Source organism: Corvus moneduloides, chromosome 1, assembly GCF_009650955.1.
Source record: "Corvus moneduloides isolate bCorMon1 chromosome 1, bCorMon1.pri, whole genome shotgun sequence".
Classification (NCBI taxonomy): domain Eukaryota; kingdom Metazoa; phylum Chordata; class Aves; order Passeriformes; family Corvidae; genus Corvus; species Corvus moneduloides.
In genome coordinates, this window is record NC_045476.1 from 159614565 (window position 1) to 159634415 (window position 19851).

At 37.5% G+C, this 19851-nt stretch overlaps 1 protein-coding gene across 3 annotated transcripts in view; it reads left to right on the top strand.

The window, feature by feature from the left end:
• The window catches only part of KHDRBS3 (KH RNA binding domain containing, signal transduction associated 3), a 91945-nt gene that overhangs the window by 50948 nt on the left and 21146 nt on the right, over positions 1-19851 (top strand). For 2 of the 3 annotated variants that reach the window (XM_032133999.1, XM_032134008.1), the window contains exons 6-8: positions 4216-4326; positions 5710-5902; positions 18356-18438. In XM_032133999.1, the coding sequence (XP_031989890.1) occupies positions 4216-4326; positions 5710-5902; positions 18356-18438 (387 nt within the window). The remainder of the gene's footprint in view (positions 1-4215; positions 4327-5709; positions 5903-18355; positions 18439-19851) is intronic. The other variant, XM_032134014.1, reaches the window with a different exon arrangement.

Below are 19851 nucleotides of genomic sequence, written 5' to 3' on the forward strand. Positions count from 1 at the left end.
AAGTATTTTTATTTTAAAACTATTCTTCCATTTAATGTTTTTGGGGGGAGATAAGGAAAAAGATCTCCATACCATAAACTGTTTTAATTTTTGTGTTACTAAAAGTGAAGGAAAGCTGTGAACTGACTCTAGTTGTGATTTCATGATCAGAATAATTTTACTGACTCAGACATCCAGTGATGGGTGAAACTTGAAATAAAAATCAGTGTGATTCTAGAGCAGAGAAAGTTCTAAATGAAATTATAGAAGTGGCTATTGCCGAGGGCAGCTGGAGATGAGTGTTAGTGAGATGCTGTGCCTGCTACTGTGGTCAAGGGCAGTAACTTAGTTTGCTGGAAATAAATCCTAGAAACACTACTGTAAAGTAGAAAGGTCGAATATTATTGCTAACAAAGGCCAAAGAGGAAGTATCTAAGTTGTATGAGCTCGTAAAATACTATTTTAGTGGGAATCAATTATTACATTAGTACCTATGAATTCCTTCTGAACATTCATGAATGTTTTGAGTCTAACATTGTGTAGTGTAGCTCTAAGTGGTATTAGATTTTCTTGAGAATGTTTTTACACATATTAAAGCCTTGATTCAAATAATGAGATGTTAATCACAAAATCCAGTACTTTAGTAATACTGCAACTGGACACAGTAAGGTAGACTGTACATTTTTAGACATTAACCATCTTCTGTCTTTACTCCACAGTGTTTACAAATCAACTTAGCACCTTCTGACACTTTTGTTAGACACTTTTTCCCCCCTTCTCTAGTGTGTTTATAGTTTTATAGAAATTGTGCTTCATGTTGTATTTTCTTTTTCCTCATATACTGAATTGCAAGTATAAGTAATGAGATCACATCATGGGAGGAGAGTTAGATTCCAAGAAAAACAGCTTTCATGACAGTATTTTCAAGAGATGGTGTGATATATGAGTTAAATTAGATTATTCCTCCCATTTTGTAGTGAAACAAAAGATACTAAATTTTCTTTACTTAGTCTAGTCCATGGTACCCAGATTTAAAAGCCTTTTTAAAGCAAAGCCTACAAGTTAATTACCCAACTTTGGGAGTAAAATTATTCAGAATTTAATGATCTAAATTACTTCTGTGTTTAATGGGGAAGGGTTAACTTCCTTCACTGGGTTTACTACTGCCAGATTAATAAATTTAGGAAAATCAAACCCGAAGTGACTATAAAGATGAAACAAATATTTCAGATTTTCTGAAGCAATAATTATCTGGCAATAAAGTGTTTCTTTGAGAGCAGGGCACAATGGACTCAAGTTCATAGATGATCATTTTGTTGCTAAAGCCTGTCTGGAAGTGACGATAGCAGCACCTGGCTAGGAGGTGGGATTTGCTGAGTATGTTTACTGCCAATAATTAAGTACGAGTGTGTGTTTGATAGAAATTACAGTTAATAGGTACTTGAGTTTTTCTTAAAAATGTACCAAAAAGGAGACCAAACACTAGTGTCCTGTGTGACGCTCACTTGTGTACTGTAGTGTCATCCTCTGAGGGGGTTGCTAGCAAGGACCTTTTTATTTCGCCTGTCCTGAACATAAGACACTTGAACCCTGTTTTAAAGTATTTGCATAATCAAAGTAGTCAGAAAGTTTGGAGACAGATCTGTGGGAGGTTCAGGGCTTACTTTGTGCGCACCATCAGGCTGGATATATGGACTCAACTTCGTAAGAAGTTTTTACGTGTTCTTATTCATAAGGGGTTCTTACTGAGAACATTCAAAAGATTTCTCACAGGGACAGAAGTGACACCATGGCAGAGAGGAGGGAAAATAAAAAAATACCTTTCTTGTACTTCAGAATATAAGCTGGTAGTCAAAGCTGACAATGGGCTGACAAGTTTTGATAATGTGTAACTTGTTATAAAGGTTTTATAAAGAAAATAAAACTAATCAGCAGAGTGTTAGCAAAGACTGGGAGAGTTAGCGGCACTTGAAATTGGGCCTGCAGAATGATGTCCTTGGGCAAAGAAGCAAGCAGTGTAAGTGGTCCAGGAGCCATAAGAAGTTTGATTTGATTATAAGCTATCTCTGAGTGCAATAGCACAGAGCTGAGATGTCTTGATTTGGATGAATTATGTAGAAGAATTATTGTAATTATTAGCAGTTGCACAAAGGTTTTTTAATTAATAAGTGAGATAGTTGTAGAAGAGAAGAGATAGAGAACACACCCTCTGTGCAGATTCTTCAGAGGCCTTGGAAGCAGAGGGATACCCCTCAAAAGCAGTTGATTAGGAGGCAGAAAGCCCAGGAAAGTGAAAGAACAAAATTTTAAAATCACCCCAATTCAGTTTTTTTGAGTCCTGTTGCTGGTCACCAGAGAGGAGCCCAGCACCTCCTGTTGCACTGCTCTCCTTGAGGAAGGTGTGGACTGTGCTGAGGGCACCCCTCAACCTTCTCCATTCCTTTGATGCGTCTGTTGGATCCATCAGATAAGCCTCAGTTGTCACTGGTAGTATGAAGTGCCTTAATCTACTTAATTGTTCTTGGTATGTGAATGGTTCTAGACTGCTTGTCATCTTGACATAGTTTCTGATGCACTTCCAGTTACTTTATGTTTGAGTTTTTTTTAATTAGGAAAGAAGTTGAATTAGGAAACAAGTCTGTGAATACACACAGTTGAGTAGCAAAGTTTTGTATGTACTCTTATGTTTTCTAAAATTATTTTTTTTAGTATCCTTACCTCTGGACCAATCTTAATTCTAGGTGTTCTATAGGCAGTCATAGTGCAGAACCCGTTGGTTTGTGTAATGGTAGGATATATAAATTTATATGTGTGTATGTATTAACTCCCACATGTCCCCTCCTGTAAGCTGGATTTTTTTAGCTATTTTCTTTTCTAAAACGTTCAGGTTGGGATTCAGCTACAGATTAGAGTAGGCATCTGATCCTCTGTTGCAGTTCATAGAAAAATAGTGCATGTACTTCTATTTGTTCCTTCTGTTCTGTAATTTGTCTCTAAAGCATTGGCAGCAGTATCCAGTGGATTACTGTAAGAACAGCTCTACTGTGAGAAACTTCCTCAGTCTTTCTTGACTGTGTAGCAAAAAACTTAATATGCATGTACATGTATACGTTCATATATACAAATTGGTCTGCACTGGTGATTGAGGCTCACTCTGGGAGGTTTCCTGATTCTGGGAGGATTGAAGGGCTTCAGTTACTGTGGACCTGCTTTTCTGAGTATTTTGTTTTATTAGGATTTTTCCTTTGAGGTTAGAGTTGGGTTCAGCCTTTCAAGTGATACCTCTTTTAAAACCTGTTCTAGCCTTACTGAGCTCCTAGTGCCCTTTCTCAAGCTTTTTCTTTTTTTGATGATTGTTGTGTATTTGTCTGCCTTCCTGTAGAATTTCTGTCTTCCCATATCATGTGTATATGTACCTTTTACTCTTTTAAGCATTTTCAAACACAATTTGCATAGCTGCCCTTTTCAAATTAAGCAATACCTGAACAGATCTGTTGTTTTTGCAAAGGTGTGCAAAGGTTCTTGTTCAAGTTGTCCCTCAGTATTTTGAGTCTGTTCAGTGTAAATGTCCATCAAGCTTCTTTAGTTCCCTGGTAACTTCTTAAAGAAATAACAATTTACAGTTTCTAAAAATTTCATCTTAGCATCATAACCTGATACAACTCAAATCTGTGTGGTGGTGATTGAACTCTCCTGTCACTGGATTTTCTATCTTGGTGCCTTTCCAGTCTCATCCAGCCTGGTGCAGTAACCATGAGAACCATACATCTCACATTAAGAGTTCCTATAGGAGGAATGGACAAAGTTATGAAAAGTTAAGATCATAAATGATCTTGTAATACAAGAGAAATACTCTTTCCCACTCATCACCATTCCATTCCTATAAACTGTTTTTTGAAATGCGGAAAAGACTTCATCACATGGATCTGCTGTTCTAATTCCTTCTCAAGAATAAATCTATGCTAGCTTGAAAAGCTGTACCTTTTTTCTTCTCTTAAATGTTTTTCCATGTTTTTCAGGATGTCCCATTTCCTGCTTTCACTTGCACCCTGCCTGAAGGATGCTGTCATGATTATGCCTAGTGATTCTTGAATCTTTTTACTGATGTTTTTCTTTTTTTTTTTTTTTTTTTTTTTTGACTTGGTGTTGACTATCGTCTGTGCCACTAGGTTCATTTCCCTTTCTCTGGCTTCTCTTGGAAAGTATCACATTTGCTATTTCTTTATATTACTTCAGCAGGCTGTGTCTGGGAACTTCACTGCTCACCCCTGCCCCCACTACAATGAAGTCAAATAAGCAGCTGGTACCCTGTCCTGAGGAGGCATTCTACAGATTAGCCAAAACCAAGTAATAAGCACAGTTTTAAATCACTTACTGTCTAGGCTTGTTTAAAATACTTTGTGACTGTGTTTTCATCAGTAATTAAAATTAATAAAATCTATCCTGGTTGTATCTTTACATTTTTTGCATTCCTCGTTCAGTGATGCAGTTTTTGAAATACTACTTATTTGTGATAAACTGATTGTCTTGTTTTCTGATTAGTTTATTGACGTGAAGTTACCTGACTTGTATGAAATAGGATAGAAAATCTTAAGGCCAAATCTGGATCTTTATAATACTGTTCAAGTTGGAAATTTCTACTGAAATCAGGACAGAGTATTTCTACTCCATTACTACTCTTGAAATTAATTAGATAATGGCTTGATAGGTAGAAAGATAAGGTAGTGCTTGTGCCTTGTTTCCTTCTATGTATCTGTTAGAGTGTATGATAAGGGTTTGCCTTCTTTGGAACAATTCTATTTGCCCACAGCAGTCATTCAGACTCAGCTATAGTCTATGGGGTGAAATGATGTCCTTTAAAAAGGAGATGTCTATTAGAAGTGTTTTAGATGTCATCTTTAAAAGAGTAAATGATGCAAATTTCTCACAGATTGTACCTCTAAGTCTCTCCCTTTACTACAGGGAGGCAGGAGGAAAAGCCACCTCTAAATGGATCAATTGGTTTTTGAAAACTGGTTCAACTGAAGTCTCATATTTTTCATCCATATGTTAAGTGTCCAGAGTAATGGAATGCAAGTTAATGCTTATCACACTTTCAGAATTTTTAGACCAAATATACTGTTATTTAGTTTTCTTAAATACATGCAGGACGTCAGGTTATATCCTATAATCACCCTGCACGTTTTATTACATTTGGATGTTTCCTGAAACAGATGGAAATCTCTTCAGAAGCAGAAGAAAATGTATTTCTTGTGACCCAATCAGTATATCACACACAGTGTGATTTTTGGGTTGTGTTCAGAAGCTTTCACAGGATCAGAAGGGAGTGGCAACTGATTTCTTGGTGCAGGATTTGAGTACGATATAGCCTGACACCTTCAAATGAAGCTGTTGTTCTGTGGTTGTGATTTTGCATACTAAAAGTCACATTCTAGTGAAGTTGACTGATTCCAGCAGATTGTTTTGGGTGTGTCTGCATATGTGAGAATGACTCAAGTCAGTGCAAGGTTCATCACTGAATCCCATGTCTTGTTTGTATCTATCTTCCAGCTTTTTTTTGCATAATACGTGTAATCAGATTTAAGTTTACAGAGAAATTACGAACTTTAAATCTCCTTTAGATTTTTTCTGACTGTAGCAAAGCAAAACTGTCATGATGTGGGAGGGGGAGGTGTTGGAAGGGAGGCGCTGGGTATAGTGTTTAATGGTGAGTGATCCGTGTGTTCACAGGGGCCGTGGGGGAGTGCCTCCACCACCAGCAGGAGTGCCCAGAGGGGCACCAGCTCCCAGGGGAGTCCCTCCCAGCAGAGGTCCAGTCAGTCGGAGCCGGGGACTTCTGGCACCCAGAGCACGAGGAGTTCCTCCCCCTGCAGGGTACCGGCCCCTGCCACCGCCCCCGGCACAGGAGACCTATGGGGAATATGTAAGTGGAGCTGTGGATGTGCTGTGCATGCAGTGTGTGTCATTCTGGAGAGGTGACATCCCTTCAGAACTCTGTACAGTCTCTGTAATTAGCACCTAATTAAGTCCTACACCCAGCAAGTATGAAAAATTGTGGTCATCTCTCTTTACCCATTTAGACTTGAACTGCTTAATTTAAAAAAAAATTCAGCATATATGTATGCACCATCATAAAGACATTTACAGTGCATTTGGCAAAGTAGTTATGTACCTCTTAAATGTTTTATATCAGGTTTTTGCTTTCCAAAAAATCCGAAAAATCACAATGTTGCAGACTTTTAATTCTCAACTAAAACAGAATAATATTCTAATCTTCCTTCCTAAGCCTATCTTTGTGGTCATGTAGTTGTTTAATGATTAGACAAGTAAAATATTTTTATGAAGGCTTCAGAACTAATCCTAAAATTTTAACAATGCACAGTGTATCTCAATAAGCCATACATACTCATCTTGATTTTATTGTATTAAACATTAGAATCATATCAAAATACTTTCTATGTTGTATATGACAAAATTACGCAGTTATGAATTGTTAGGGAAAACTTAAATTGAACTTACAGAGCAGTAAGATAGAGAAAAAAGATCATTAAATCAAAACTGTAGTGATAAAAATGAATTTAGCCTTATAGAAAAATAATACCTTCAAGGACAATGCTTTTAATGCCTTATATATACTAAAGCTTTTAGTGTACCCTCTTTACAGCCAAATGTGTCTGGACTTTGTTGTCTGTGTTGTTTAGATAAGCAAAAAAGAAGATCCTGCATTTCTGAAAATGGTTTTTCTATTTAGAGCTTTTTTGCTTTTCTCTTAACCCTTCTTTCACCTACCTTCTCCTCTCTTCTTCCAAAGATTCCCACCAAAACCCGCTAAATCAAATACCAGCTTTTGTTCTTTTGATAGAAATCCAGTTTTCTATATAACACTACAGCTTTATTCAGAAAGAAGTTTAGTGTTGTTAATGTCAACATTTATGCATATAACTGAACAATTCAGAAGAAGTTTATGTACCTCATTAATTTTGAGGAAGAATACTTAACAACATGCCTAAATTTCCCCTGGCTATACTTGACTAGTCAGAGTGGGCGCCGCAAATAAGTGGATCTGTCACAATGCTTTCAAAGGCATCAGTCCTCATTGAACAGCCTGTTTCCAGGACATGCATTCTCGAACACATAGAGAGATGGTAGAATATAAACCTCTTTGAGTAACTTCATATTTATATATAATCTGCTATTTACAGCATGTGTCTATAAAAGTGGCATGGAAGTAGCTGTTTGACTCAGTATCCTGATGTATGCTTCACTTCTGAGAGAATAATTAGAAAATAGCACTGTACAGAAAAATAGTGCTGTGCTAAATAACTTCTAAAAAGAATGTTCTTTAGAAATGGATTGCTTATCTTCTAAACAAGATACCTTAACTGGGATAGATATAGATAGATAGATATATTACTTAAAGCTGTAGTTGATAAAGCGCAGCTGGATGGACCATTTCTTCTTCAGGAGAATGTTTAGCAGGGACATGAGCCATTGGTGTGTTGCATGTTCAGTACTAAATTTGATGCTTGGTATTTTTTTACCTGTCCATTTGTGGTACATTATCAAAGTGCCTTAACTGTGTCTTTTACTGGTTAAGAGAGCACAGTAGGAGTCATGAGCAGTATTTCTGCCCCTTCTTTACTAATTCCTGTTTAGTTATATCTAATATTAAAGCATTAGTTTGCCAACCCGAGCAGAATAAGGTCTTGTTGATTGAGAAGTGTCTGTAGAATGAGAATGTCAGAAAGTCTGGTGGGTACCGTAAGTTATTTTAAGCACCATCAAAGCTTTGGAGACTGAGATATCCAGAGAGGTTACAGTGCAGCCTTTGTGAGTGTATTGGGTTTGTGTGGTCAGGTTTTGGTACCAGAGGGGTGCAGGGGTGGCTTCTGTGAGAAGCTTCTGGCGGCTTCCCTCATGTCCAGCAGAGCTAGTGCCAGCCAGCTCCAATGTGGACCTGCTGCTGGCCAAGGCAAAGCCCAGCAGCAATGGTGGTACTGCCTCTGGGGTAATGAATTTAAGAGGGGAGAAAAAGCCCAGTCTGGAGCAGTCTGTTCCTAAAGGGCTTCACCCCATGGAAGGGACCCACACTGAAGCAGTTCATGAAGAGCTGCAGCCAAGGGAAGGGCTCACATTGGAGAAGTTTGCATTGGTCTGTCTCCGTGGGAGGGAACTGATGCTGGAGCAGGTGAAGAGTGTGAGGTGTCCTGTCCCTGGAGAGAAATGAGCAGAGACAACGTGTGGGGAGCTTAGCACAGCCCCCATTTCCATCCCCCTGCATTGCTGTGAGGAAGGAAGTAGAGAATTTTGGAGTGAAGTTGAGACTGAGAAAGAAGGGAAGAGTGCAGGGGAAGGTGTTGCCAAATTTAGTTTTTATCTCTCATCATCCTACTCTGATTTAATTGGTAATAAGATCATTTCCCCCAGATGGGTCTGTTTTGCCTGTGTCAGTAACTGGTGAGTGATCTCTCTGCTCTTGAGCCGTAAGACTTCTTTGGCATGGTTTCTCTCCCCTGTCTGCCTGAGGAAGGGAGTGGTACAGAGCAGCTTTGGTGGGCACCTGGTGTCCAGTCAGGGTCAACCCACCACAAGAAGGCTTTCCATTGAGGATTGGAAAGTCCTAAGGATTCATGGGGCTTTTCATTCCCTTAGGTTTACAAGCCTTTGCTGCTGTATACTCATTAAACTAATGTCAAACTGCAGGTTCAGGAGGAAGCAAACTGTGTGCAAATGGAAGCTTTGAACCACTCACTCCTGTAACTCTGTGAATATCTCAAAGGTGATTTAGGGCTTTCAGTATGTAATGTCCTTGCCTATTTCCTCTGTTGAGTGCTATTAAATCTACCTTGTTACAGACAATGAATTACAGACAGCTTCCCTTTTTCTTCACTCCCTTTGCTTAACTCTGTGTAGTCCTTGACACAAATGAATTTTTAACACCTGTGAGTAACTCAGTTCTGCCTCCTGCTTATCCTCATATCTCTCCTTCCTCTTCTTGATTAAGTAGCTGTGGTTTGTTTGGTTTTTTTGATAGTTATCATTAAAATGGGAAGGGGAATGGCTACTTCATTCTGAAGAATTGGAAAGATTACTTCTGGAGGCAGTATTTCACATGGGAAAAATATCATAGGCAAAAATGTCATTAATTTGAGATGCACTTTAATGTGGGCTCAAGATCAAGAAATCTGTGAACGTTGCTGTGCTGTGTTTAGAGCCCACAGGGAAGTGTTCCAGAACCTTGCCCATTACAGAAAGCTCTACTCAGTGTGAGCTGCCTCTGTCTTCTGTCATCTTTCTGGGGTCTTTGCATTGGTGACCTTTGAATACTTTGCCTTTCTCTGCAGCAGTCACACAACATACTGGACTAATAGCAGTATTTGCACATTTCCCCAGTTCAATATAAGCAGTTTTCCCACTCCACTGTTGCCAGTCTCACTTACTTAGGAGTCTCAGCCCCAGAACTCATTCCTCCTGAGACCCCACACTGTTAGTACCATGATTGAGCTCTTGAAGCCACTAAATAATGGTTCCTTATCATTTTCTCTGAAGACTGACTCTTTAATAGCTCTGGTTGCTGTGATAAACTTTCTCTGAAGACTAACAGGGCTCTCATTTTTATTTCCTCAACTGCTCAGGTCAGGAGAAAACCTTTTGTGACGTGTGAAGCATGGCCAGGTTTATTTTTGTAATAGTTGACTAAGGGAAACCATACTAGGTGGAGGCTACATTTATTGAAGCACTTACAGATGGTTTCAGGAAAATTTTTCTCATAATTAAATGTGAATTTTTCTCTACTTATTGAACTATATTGTGTAATAGATAAAAATATTTATATGTTTTTAAGCTGACAACTTACTCCACTAAGATAAGAAATAGAAACTTTATTTAACTACTAGCTGAAAATTTTAAGCTTTTCCACAATTTTCCAATAGGCAGGAAATTAATAACAGTGTAAGGTCAATTCCTTAGTGAATGTTCAGTCAAACATAGGTTAGAACAGAGCTGCTTAGCCTCAGTTACTGTCTTGTAGCGTTTGCTGCTCTTGGCCTCGTCCTTCTGTCATCTTCTTAGCAGCTTCCAGCCTCTGAGACTTTTTTCCAAATTAGCAACACAGCAGTGGGGCTGAATCTTTTTCAGAGTATATTTTTATTTGATGCTATTTTCATTTTACAAAGGCAAATATTTTGCAAATATTCTGCCAGTATTTCACTTCTGTACTTTGCATGAATGTATTTGTGATGATGCCATGTCATGTCCTGTTTTGGCTGCTTAAGTGTGTTAAATGCAAAGTGAGTTTTATCTGAGTTCATAATCAGATTTTGAGGCATTACGAACTTTAAACATGGATTTAAAACCTGTTGCTCTGGCAGTGTGGAATGTCTACATTGAAAAAATAACTCATCAGTCTAGCATGTTATGGCCAAGACTTGCTTCAACACTACTTTGAAAGGCAGTCAGATCTAAATATTCCTCCCAGTTGTGGGGAAAATTTGTGGCAGAGCCTTATTTCTTTTTGTGGCTATTTACTGATGTTTTCTGGTCTTCAGACAGGGGTTAACTCAGTGGCAGAGTTTTCTAATGCACTGACCACATGTATAATTTCTAGCAGCTAATGCTTCGATGACATTGCTTTGTGTGTTAAGAAATGGAACAAAGATGAAATGTCTGCCAGTAAGAGACCAAGGGAGCCTTTCTAATGTTAAGTAAATTGTAACTTGAAAAAGAGCCTTGTGAATTACTTCCAATTAGATGTCAAGTTTATTTTAACTTGGATACAGATACAGGCTACTCAGAAGGATGTACAGAACAGCTGGATACAAAAAAGTTTCTGATAATAACAAACTTCAAAATCTACTTCTTAAAATCTACGTTTAGTTATTTCTGCTTTCTGCAAAACCATAAATGTTAGGGATGTTTTAAAGCTTCATCATTCCTGAAGCATTAATTTCTGGATATTTCCAGAAACACATTGCTTTAACTGATCAACAAAGCAGACTTCAGATTTAAGATTGTAATTCTCACACTAAGTCTGTATTGTGAGACTATAATTAACACTATATGTGTACTGTGAAGTACATGTGTATTACAGATATTACAATAGCATGAGACTGTGCTTGTTCTGTGTCCCATGAGAAATGGGGATGACCCAAAACATTACCATAACCTGCTGTCTAACAAGACCTCTCCCAAAATAAAGTGCAGATGATGTGTTGCTCTGTCTCTCTTTGTAAAGTGAAATCTCAGTATTTTTCTGGTAGTGGAAGGCCTGTGGTTTGAATTCCTGTTGCAGGTATTCATTTTCCCTTGGTTCTCTCTGGAGATGATATGCTGAGCACCAGGGTACTGTCCCAGCATATGCAGTGCTTTCTGTCCTTCTGGTTTTGCAAGAAATCCTACAAGTTTGTGGTGAGCCTTAGGGAAAGTGGATTCGCAAATAATATTTGGCTGGATGGCTAAGAAATTAATTTCATAATCAAGTGATTATTACAAAATATGAATGTAGGTATCAATTAGCGAAAAGAATGATTGCAAAGTCTTACTGTTTACAGGGGAGAGCCCATTCCACTGAAAAACCTATAGCCTGTTATTTAGTTCACTTTCTTAGAAAGCCAGTGCAAATTCTGTTTTAATCTCTGGCCTTGAGCTTGAATTCCTTGTCTCCCTATTGAGATCATAATTAATTTAGATTTTGAAAAACTGAAAGTTAGGATTAATGTGGAAGCAATTTCTTGGAGCTATTCATACACTGCTGATTTGGTGTGGTGAACTGTTTTTAGAGTTTTGTCATTAATATTCACTTGCTGTTTGGGGTTGAAGAAGGTAAGACCTGTAGGAAAAAAGGAGAAAAAACTCTGTATACCATATAGAAAAATTCAATTTTTTTATTTACAAATAAAGGCTTCTTGAAGTTGAGGTGGCAAAATATTAGTGAAAGTAAGGGCTAGTCCAAATGACATGCAGTTTGCAAAGAATTTAAATTCTTGAATGGAGTTCAAGTATAATTTCAGTGTCACTTTGCAGGATTTACACCATGTTTTAATTTACTTTGGTCTTGTGAGCATTGATAGCTTTCTAATGACACGCAGCATTTTAAATCAGTGGTTTTATTTGCTTAGTTGTTTTGAATGTGAAGCTTTTTGTTTGGGTTCCTAGAAAAGGGCTTGAATTAGCTTCAGTCTCTAACAACTAGAGAAATTATCGTTTGTCCTTGCTGTCCCTGTTCCCCTTTGTGGAAAATGTTGTAGTTTCCATTTAGGTATCACACCATTTTTTGAGCAGTTTGTTTACTGAGTTCTGGCTTTTCAGAAGTGCTAACACTATTCTTAAATCAGGGGGAATTCGAGTAAGATTATGGAAAACAAGTTCATAACATGAAAACATTTCTTAGTTTTTCCTTCCCAATCCAATGTTCTTTTTCATAGTAAATAGGACAAGCAAGAAGAGATAAATGTAAAAAAAAGGTTTCAAATTTGAAGCCCTTCAAATAATTGTTTTGTTTAATTTTGAGTCTCTTATCTTCTCTGGGGTTTTCAGGATGAGATGGAAAGAGAATGCAAAATGTTTCCATTTTCCCAGGAATTCGATGACATTGGCTGTGGAAACAGTGGAGTGTTTTGGAGAAAAGGCTGAAAAGGTTTTCCCCTTGCCTATCTCAAAATTCACATATAAAGTTCCTATAAAATTCTTTCAAAGTATTTTAGTTTAAGCTGCTTATCTAAAGATTGATATTACTGAATGAGCATGAATCTTCCTGATTCTGACACTGCTCCCTGCTGTTGTGTATAGAAAACCAGACTTGTTTTGGTCTGATAGTAATTTGGTTTAAATGTTGCTGTCTATATTCATTAGCAACTCCTCAGGGCTTTTTTGAGGTGCATGAAAAACAATCCACTCCTGTATCTCTTATTCCAGGAATACCTTATTTGTTCTGGTTGGATATGCATTAGGCTCCTTCTGGATGAAAACAGATAAAAATCTCCAAAATAAGAGCTTACAGTCTGTGCATGCTTGCTGCTAATGTCCTTGATGTTGGCACTCAGACTTTAGATGGTTGTAGCTACCCATATTTGTTTTGATTGCCCCATATTCCCTGTTGATTAAATGAAGGGGGGATGTTATTCCCACGTAACAAAATGTTTCTCCCTTCCCTTTACAGTTCTAATTTGCCGAGAAAAGTTCATTGCACTGCATTGATGTTGTTTTGTGTTTTCTCCTTCAAGTTAATCTCTGCACAAACTTTTTTTTTTAATTTGATAGTTTTTATCTAAAAGGAATATGTTCCTCCAGTATTCTGGGATAAAGTAGTTGTGTAAGTATTAATTTCAGAGACTGATAAGGAAAAAAACCAGTCTTTTACCTGTAGTGGTAATGGCCCTTATTTTTTTCCCTTGGATGGATTTCTGTAGATGAGAACAGCTGGAAAATTGATTTCTTATTGATTTCATTATTTTTTTTTTTCCCCCAGTGCTGCAAATGGCCTTTTTGTTAAAGGCCACTTTTACCCTGTTCTTTCTTCCTGTTTCTCTGTCTTGTTCTTTGAAACGTTGTTCATTTTCCTTAAAGAGGATCCAAACAGTAGTCTGTCATTGTCACTGCCAGCAGATTACAATTTAAAACCACCATTTCCTGTTCTCCACTACCAGGGGTTTGTTTAGAATACTGTTGTAATTAAAAAGCACTGATGAGCAAGGCTTAGCATGATTTATAATGTTTTGGGGAGTGCAGAGGTTTTGGCAAAGATTGCTTTTATAATTTTTTGACCCATTATAGTAACTTAATATATTTGAAGGATGCATATTTACACTTTGCCTTTGATTCTATTAATGAAAAATGTCTGTACTTTACACAAACCAATTAGAGCTACCAGTGCTGCTCTTTGGATTTATATCACCTGTGGGCACTATCATTGAGACCACTGCAGGCAGGAGCTTTTTTAAGTAGAAATGCTTACAAGTTGGCTTAATAAAGGACTTTATTAATAAGCTTTGAGATTTTAGAGTAATTTCATATTCTTTTTGGATGATCTGTGTTGTAACTCCAGCTGTTCTGTTACTTTGGGGGAAGATTCTTAAGGCTGAAATCAAGACAGTTGTACCTTCCTGGTGGATACTTCAAATGTTGAGTGATAAATACCTGTAGTTTAGGAGGACTTCAGCATTTTCAGCTCCTTTTTGCCTGCATTTCTGTTGTAAGCACAGACTGTTCATCACAATTGCTGCCTTTTGATCAGGCTAAATCTGTTAGGACAAGCTAGAAAACTTAACTCTCGAAAAGTAGAATAATGAATAACAAAGAAAAGGCTTCTGTTCATGGAATCAAGACATGATCTGGTGTGGGTTTTTCAGTTTTGTTGTGGGAGATGAACTATGGGTTTGCCAGTAAACTTTCTGATATCTGAGTACATTTAGTAAAAGCTATTTATAGACATATGTAGTATGAATACAGAGGGAAGTCCATTGTATTACACTTAGTAGGTAGAAGGAATGCAGACCCTGTCATCCATGTGAAGAAGAATAATGGCTTTAAATATAAAAGTGAATGCTTTTATAAGTACCTGAAAGATGCCCTAAAATCAGCAGGAAAAATGTAATGAGAAGATCCTTATGAAGGTGTAATTCTTTTGTTATTGCATAGAAAGAAATAGGTATAGCAATGCTTGGGCTTGGTAGAATGTATTTAGTACAAAGATGTACTTTAGTACAGGATTTCTGTGCATATAAGTTCAGTCCTGTCCATTTTCGTTATATATGTGTAAAAATGATAGTTACTTTCATTTAAGTTAGCATGGTATTTTATAGTGCTGAAACATGCCAGATGGTCAAGGGTATTTCACCTAAATACTAAATAAAGTTAAAGAAAACATATGCTGAAGCCACTAGAGGTCTGATTCAGAAAGAAAATACTCAAGTAGTGTGGATTTAATTTAAAATGTAAAAATTTCTGTCTTGGTTGACCTTATTTGTAACCTCCTGAAAGAGAAAGTTTTCAAATACTGACTAAGAGCAAATACTGTCAGACCTAGTTCAGGCAAAGCTCTGAGACATACTTCAGCTTCTCCTGCCTAATTGCTACTTCAAAGGAGTCATGCAGAGCAAACACGTATTTTGGAATTTGAATCTCTTCAGGCTATTGAGACCAAACCCGTTCTATTTTTTTAGCATGTTGCACATGTTTATCTTGTTTTTAGTGTAAACTTCGAGGTTTATAACTGTAAATATTAGGGAAAATTTCTTTACTGTGAGGGTGGTGAGGCACTGGCACAGGCTGCCCAGAGAAGTTGTGGATGCCCAATCCCTGGAAGTGTTCAAGGCCAGGTTGGACAGGGCTTGGAGCAGCCTGGTCTAGTTTGGACACATGGAAGGTGTCCCTGTCCATGACAGGGAATGGAACAAGATGATCATTAAGGTCCCTTCCAACCCAAACCATACTGTGATTCTATGAAATACATCAATAAAAGATAATTGATCTATTTAAGCAGATTATAGTAATTTCAAAAGCACAGGTTGATGATTTTAATTCTAAGTGATAGGAGTCCCACATACAAACCACAAATCAGGTATCTTTCCATACAAGGCTTCTAGGAGCCACCTTCAACATCATAATGCAGGGCTTAATTTCAGGAGTTGTCAACTTACTAACGCACAAAGTGGTGAACAGTAATGAATCCTGGGCAAAAATTCTCTGGAAGACAAATTCTAGTAAAAGAAATAATGCAGTCTGATACAGAATGGATCTCCCACAAATTTTCCTTCCGTTCTGTTAGACATCTTATGAAGGATCTTTTCATTTCAAATTTACTTCGTTCGTCTGTTTTCAAGAAGTCATAGAAACACGATAACTTCAGAGTAGTCTTTTATCACCTTTTCTTCATGATCCATTTTTTCAGTAAAATAGTTAACATAAATGAGAATGAGAAGACTTAATTGCTCAAGAGGTCTCTAATGATTCCTTAGTGGCAAAGCTTTCCCATCATGTTAAAAGGTTAATTTCAGTTCTCTGCTTTCATTTGTTGCCACTGCTGGATGTGCCTGGTTTGAAGTTTGGAAGCACATCTTAGGGATGGCTGGTTCACAGCTGGGAGAGTCTATGTGAGGAGACCAAATGTCGTGTAAATGTTCTGGAACAGAGCAAATAAATTGGCTCAGGCAGCTTCTGCTGTTGGTCAGGGTCCGTATTGTTAACAGATGTCTGTGTATTGCATCAATAAGTAATAAAATGCCTGTTTGAAATAACTGCCAGGAGGCAGTAGGGTTGGGGGTTAGTCTGTGGCTTATCAAGAAAAATCCATACCTGATGGGCAAGAAAATCCTAAGAGTCTGGTTTAGTTTTTAGTTTCAGGGCAGTGAATTACTGAAAGAGAAAATGCATTTCCTTTTAACTGTGATTATTTATCCATGGATCTCCACACAACTGACAGATGAAAGAATCCTGGTTTCTTCTTCCAAACCAACAGGTAAACTTACTCAACTGTGCTGGCAAATATGCAGAGACACCTTTCTCCTAATCACTGCTGAGAAACAATCACGTGTACTGTTCTAGCAGTGGTGAAGTTCTATTGATGGACAGGTTGCCTGTTTTCCATAGAAGCAATTTCAAAAGACTGGAAAACTTGCTAAAAACTCATAGGAAATTAGGTTTCCTATCAGTTGTTTTGAGGATGTCACTAGCTTCTGCTATAGAAAGCTGTCAGATTCCCATCATTGGAGATGTTTTCTACTTGAGTTGGACAATCCATCCATCATTTGTCATCCCTATCTAATTGATGCTGCTTGTTGCTTTTCTTTTGTCATTGCTGAAAGATCCTTAAACATTCTTTTTCGTAAAAATGTTGGTTCTTTCATGAGGCTTTATCCTTTGGTTGCCAGCGCCACTAAATTTGTTCCGGTTTGGCCAAATTTAGAAATATATCCTCTGAGAGAAGGCACAACCACCCCTCCCCCCACCAGGTTCGGGAAAAAATAAATTTTCCTCGAAGGAAAGTGAAGAAGATAAAACTATTTATTTAACAAACACCTGGGAAAGGAAAATAATGTTAAATGGTAAAATCTTTCGCTGTAGAGGAAAAACCTGGGAAAGCGTTCGAGTCCTCCCTTTGGTCTCCTCGGAGCTGGGGCTTGGCCCAGGGCCAGGCCCTCTGTGCCTGGTGGAAAGTCCTCCTGATGTGCTCTGATGTTACAGCAATCAGGCAGTCCAGTAGAAAAGGGAGAAAATCCGAAATTCCAGAGAAGGAAAAGTTCAACTCTCAGCCTCTCTCCGGAGAACAAGAAACTGCAAAAACTGGCCAAAAGCTGACTGGAAAAGCCGCAAGCCGGGTGCTTCCTCGCCAGGGTTGGATACACACTTATCCAGAAAACACCATTTTTATTTATTTGTACACACACATATATACGTATTTATATTAAACATGATCCCCCAGTCTTCACAGTGTCTTGTCATTAGGTCTTTCTCATCTGACAAGCCTGGACAAGATACTCCTAAATATCCATCGAGGTCTTTGACGTATTTAGATAGGATTTAGATATTAGGATTTCCTAGGAATCAATGCAGTGGATGTGCCATTTCTACTTTTACTGTGTTTAGTTCAGATAGGTGTATTACTGGACAAAACAGTAAATTGATGACAGTTCTTCAGATTTCTATAGCTCATCCCTCTCTGTGAAAACACAACATCACTGTCACTTGTTTTTATCTTAAACTTCTGTATGGCTGGGGTTAGGGGTTTGTTCAAATTGGTATTCAAATACAGTGTTGTTTTGAGAAGAGTGTTACAGTGTGTATTTAAATCATGTGTATAATGTGGAGAGGAGTAAGAAGTCCTTACTTCTAGTTTCTTGTTCACTGCTAAACTCCCACAGGTTGAAGAGTATTCACAGGACATTCAGAGGAGTAAAACTGTCATTCTTACTAGTCTTAGCTCTAGGAAAGTTCTTTCCTATCCAAATTCTACACAGAATATTGAATTTCTTGTTCAGAAATAAGTCAGATACCTAAGTCAATTGCACAATATTTATTCAGATGTTTTGATTCCTGAGATGCCTCCTAGAGGTTTCCTGAAGATCAGTAGCTCACTCAAGAACATGGAGACATGAAATGTTTGTACTCTCTCTGCACAAGCCAATGTTAACTAAAAATAGAAATCTTTTTGAAGTGCATGAAGTGCATTGCCAATAGCTCAAAGTACCTTTAAAGGAATTATGGTCTAAAATTTGTAGGTAGAATTGATCTCTATTCTATATCTAAGATCTTGCCACTCCATTGTGTACATATGTTATACATACATTTCAGGAGAGTGTTCTCTCTCACATATAGAACTAGGTTACTGCTCTCTTTCTGGGGTGTGCTTGAAGTTAATATTGCATCTTATATATCATTTCAGGAGTATGATGATGGCTATGGAGCTGCTTATGATGAACAAAGCTATGATTCCTATGATAACAGCTATAGCACTCAAGCACAAAGGTAAGCCTCCAAATCAGCTGTAACAACAATTGAAAAATTCTGTGGTTGGCCAGTTAGTTCTGCTTAGAGTTTTTCAATTTCATCTTAAACAGCAAAAAGTTTATGAGAGGATTTTAGAAAAAACCCCCATGTTAGTTGTCTTTACTATCACATAAGTATAAAAGTTAAATTTCTGAGTGACTGAAAAGAAACAGAACTGAGAACTTGTAACAGTTTTAGTGATGCCAAACCTTAAATCAAAGTTCTCAAGAGTTCAGGGAGTTCAGGAAAATTTTATTCAGATTCATTGTGTGAGGGAGGAGTGGGTAAGGAGGGGAGAGGAGAAAAAAGACAACTTTATAAAAGGTATTAAATTGTCTGAAACACAACTGATTAATTTTTCTTACAATGTTAACAAAGTTATATTCCAGTATTTTACCTGTATTTGACTGTAAGAAAAGTACGCCCTTCCGTTTGTTTTACTCCTCTGTGGAATTCCTTGTGACAAATTTGATTCTCTTGCCATTTGTTTTCCTTCTCTTGCTTCATTTTCAGCAGTATTTTTAAGCACTTTTGATTTTTTTTTTTCTTTTTAAATTTTGCTTTCTTTGGAGGAGTCAGTATTTGGAAACTCCATGAATAACATTGGGTCACAGTGTGACCCAATAATGGGAAATATGCTGTGAAGTACAAACTGCTTCCTTTAAGTGGTAGTTTGAACTTCATGGCAAAAATCCCATTACAAATTTAGCAGCTTGGCTGATGATCTCCACTTCTGGGTATTTTCAGTGTGCCTGTCTGGAAAGAGAACTTCTGTGCATTTTTCACTGAGTTGTAATTTATTTTCACTCTTTTTCTCTCAGACCAAGCATTCATAATTTGCTCAGTAATAGATGTTTGAGTGTATTTGACAATATCTTGAAATTTTATGGCAAAGTTATGACCTGCCTTGGAGGTAGGGTTACTGAGGTTCCTGTTAATAAATCTCATGTGGGGAATTGGAGTTAAACTGAATATATATGAGGCAGATTTGTTCTATCTTCTGCTAAATATGTAAGATTTACAATGCAGCTTTATCTGAAATAATACAGAACTGTTCACAGCAAAGTTGAGAACAAGCTGTTTACCCGTGGCATCTGCTTTGCTGTAGTGTTGTCACACCCAACTTCAGTTTTGTTGTGTAAATGAATATTTTTCTGTGCTCAACAACTTAGTCAATGTGAAAAAGCATAGTGGAAAGCTCAAGTGTCATTATTGTTGAGAACTAAAATAATGAAATTGCCTTTGTGTCTGATACTTGGCTCCTACAGACTCTAAGCTTGATAAAAATATGACTTAAGAAATCAGCAGTGTAGAATCTTCAAAATATGAGACTCTGTAGAGGGTTACATTTTGAGAGCAGTTACTAGTAATGGATTTTTTTTTCCCAAAAGA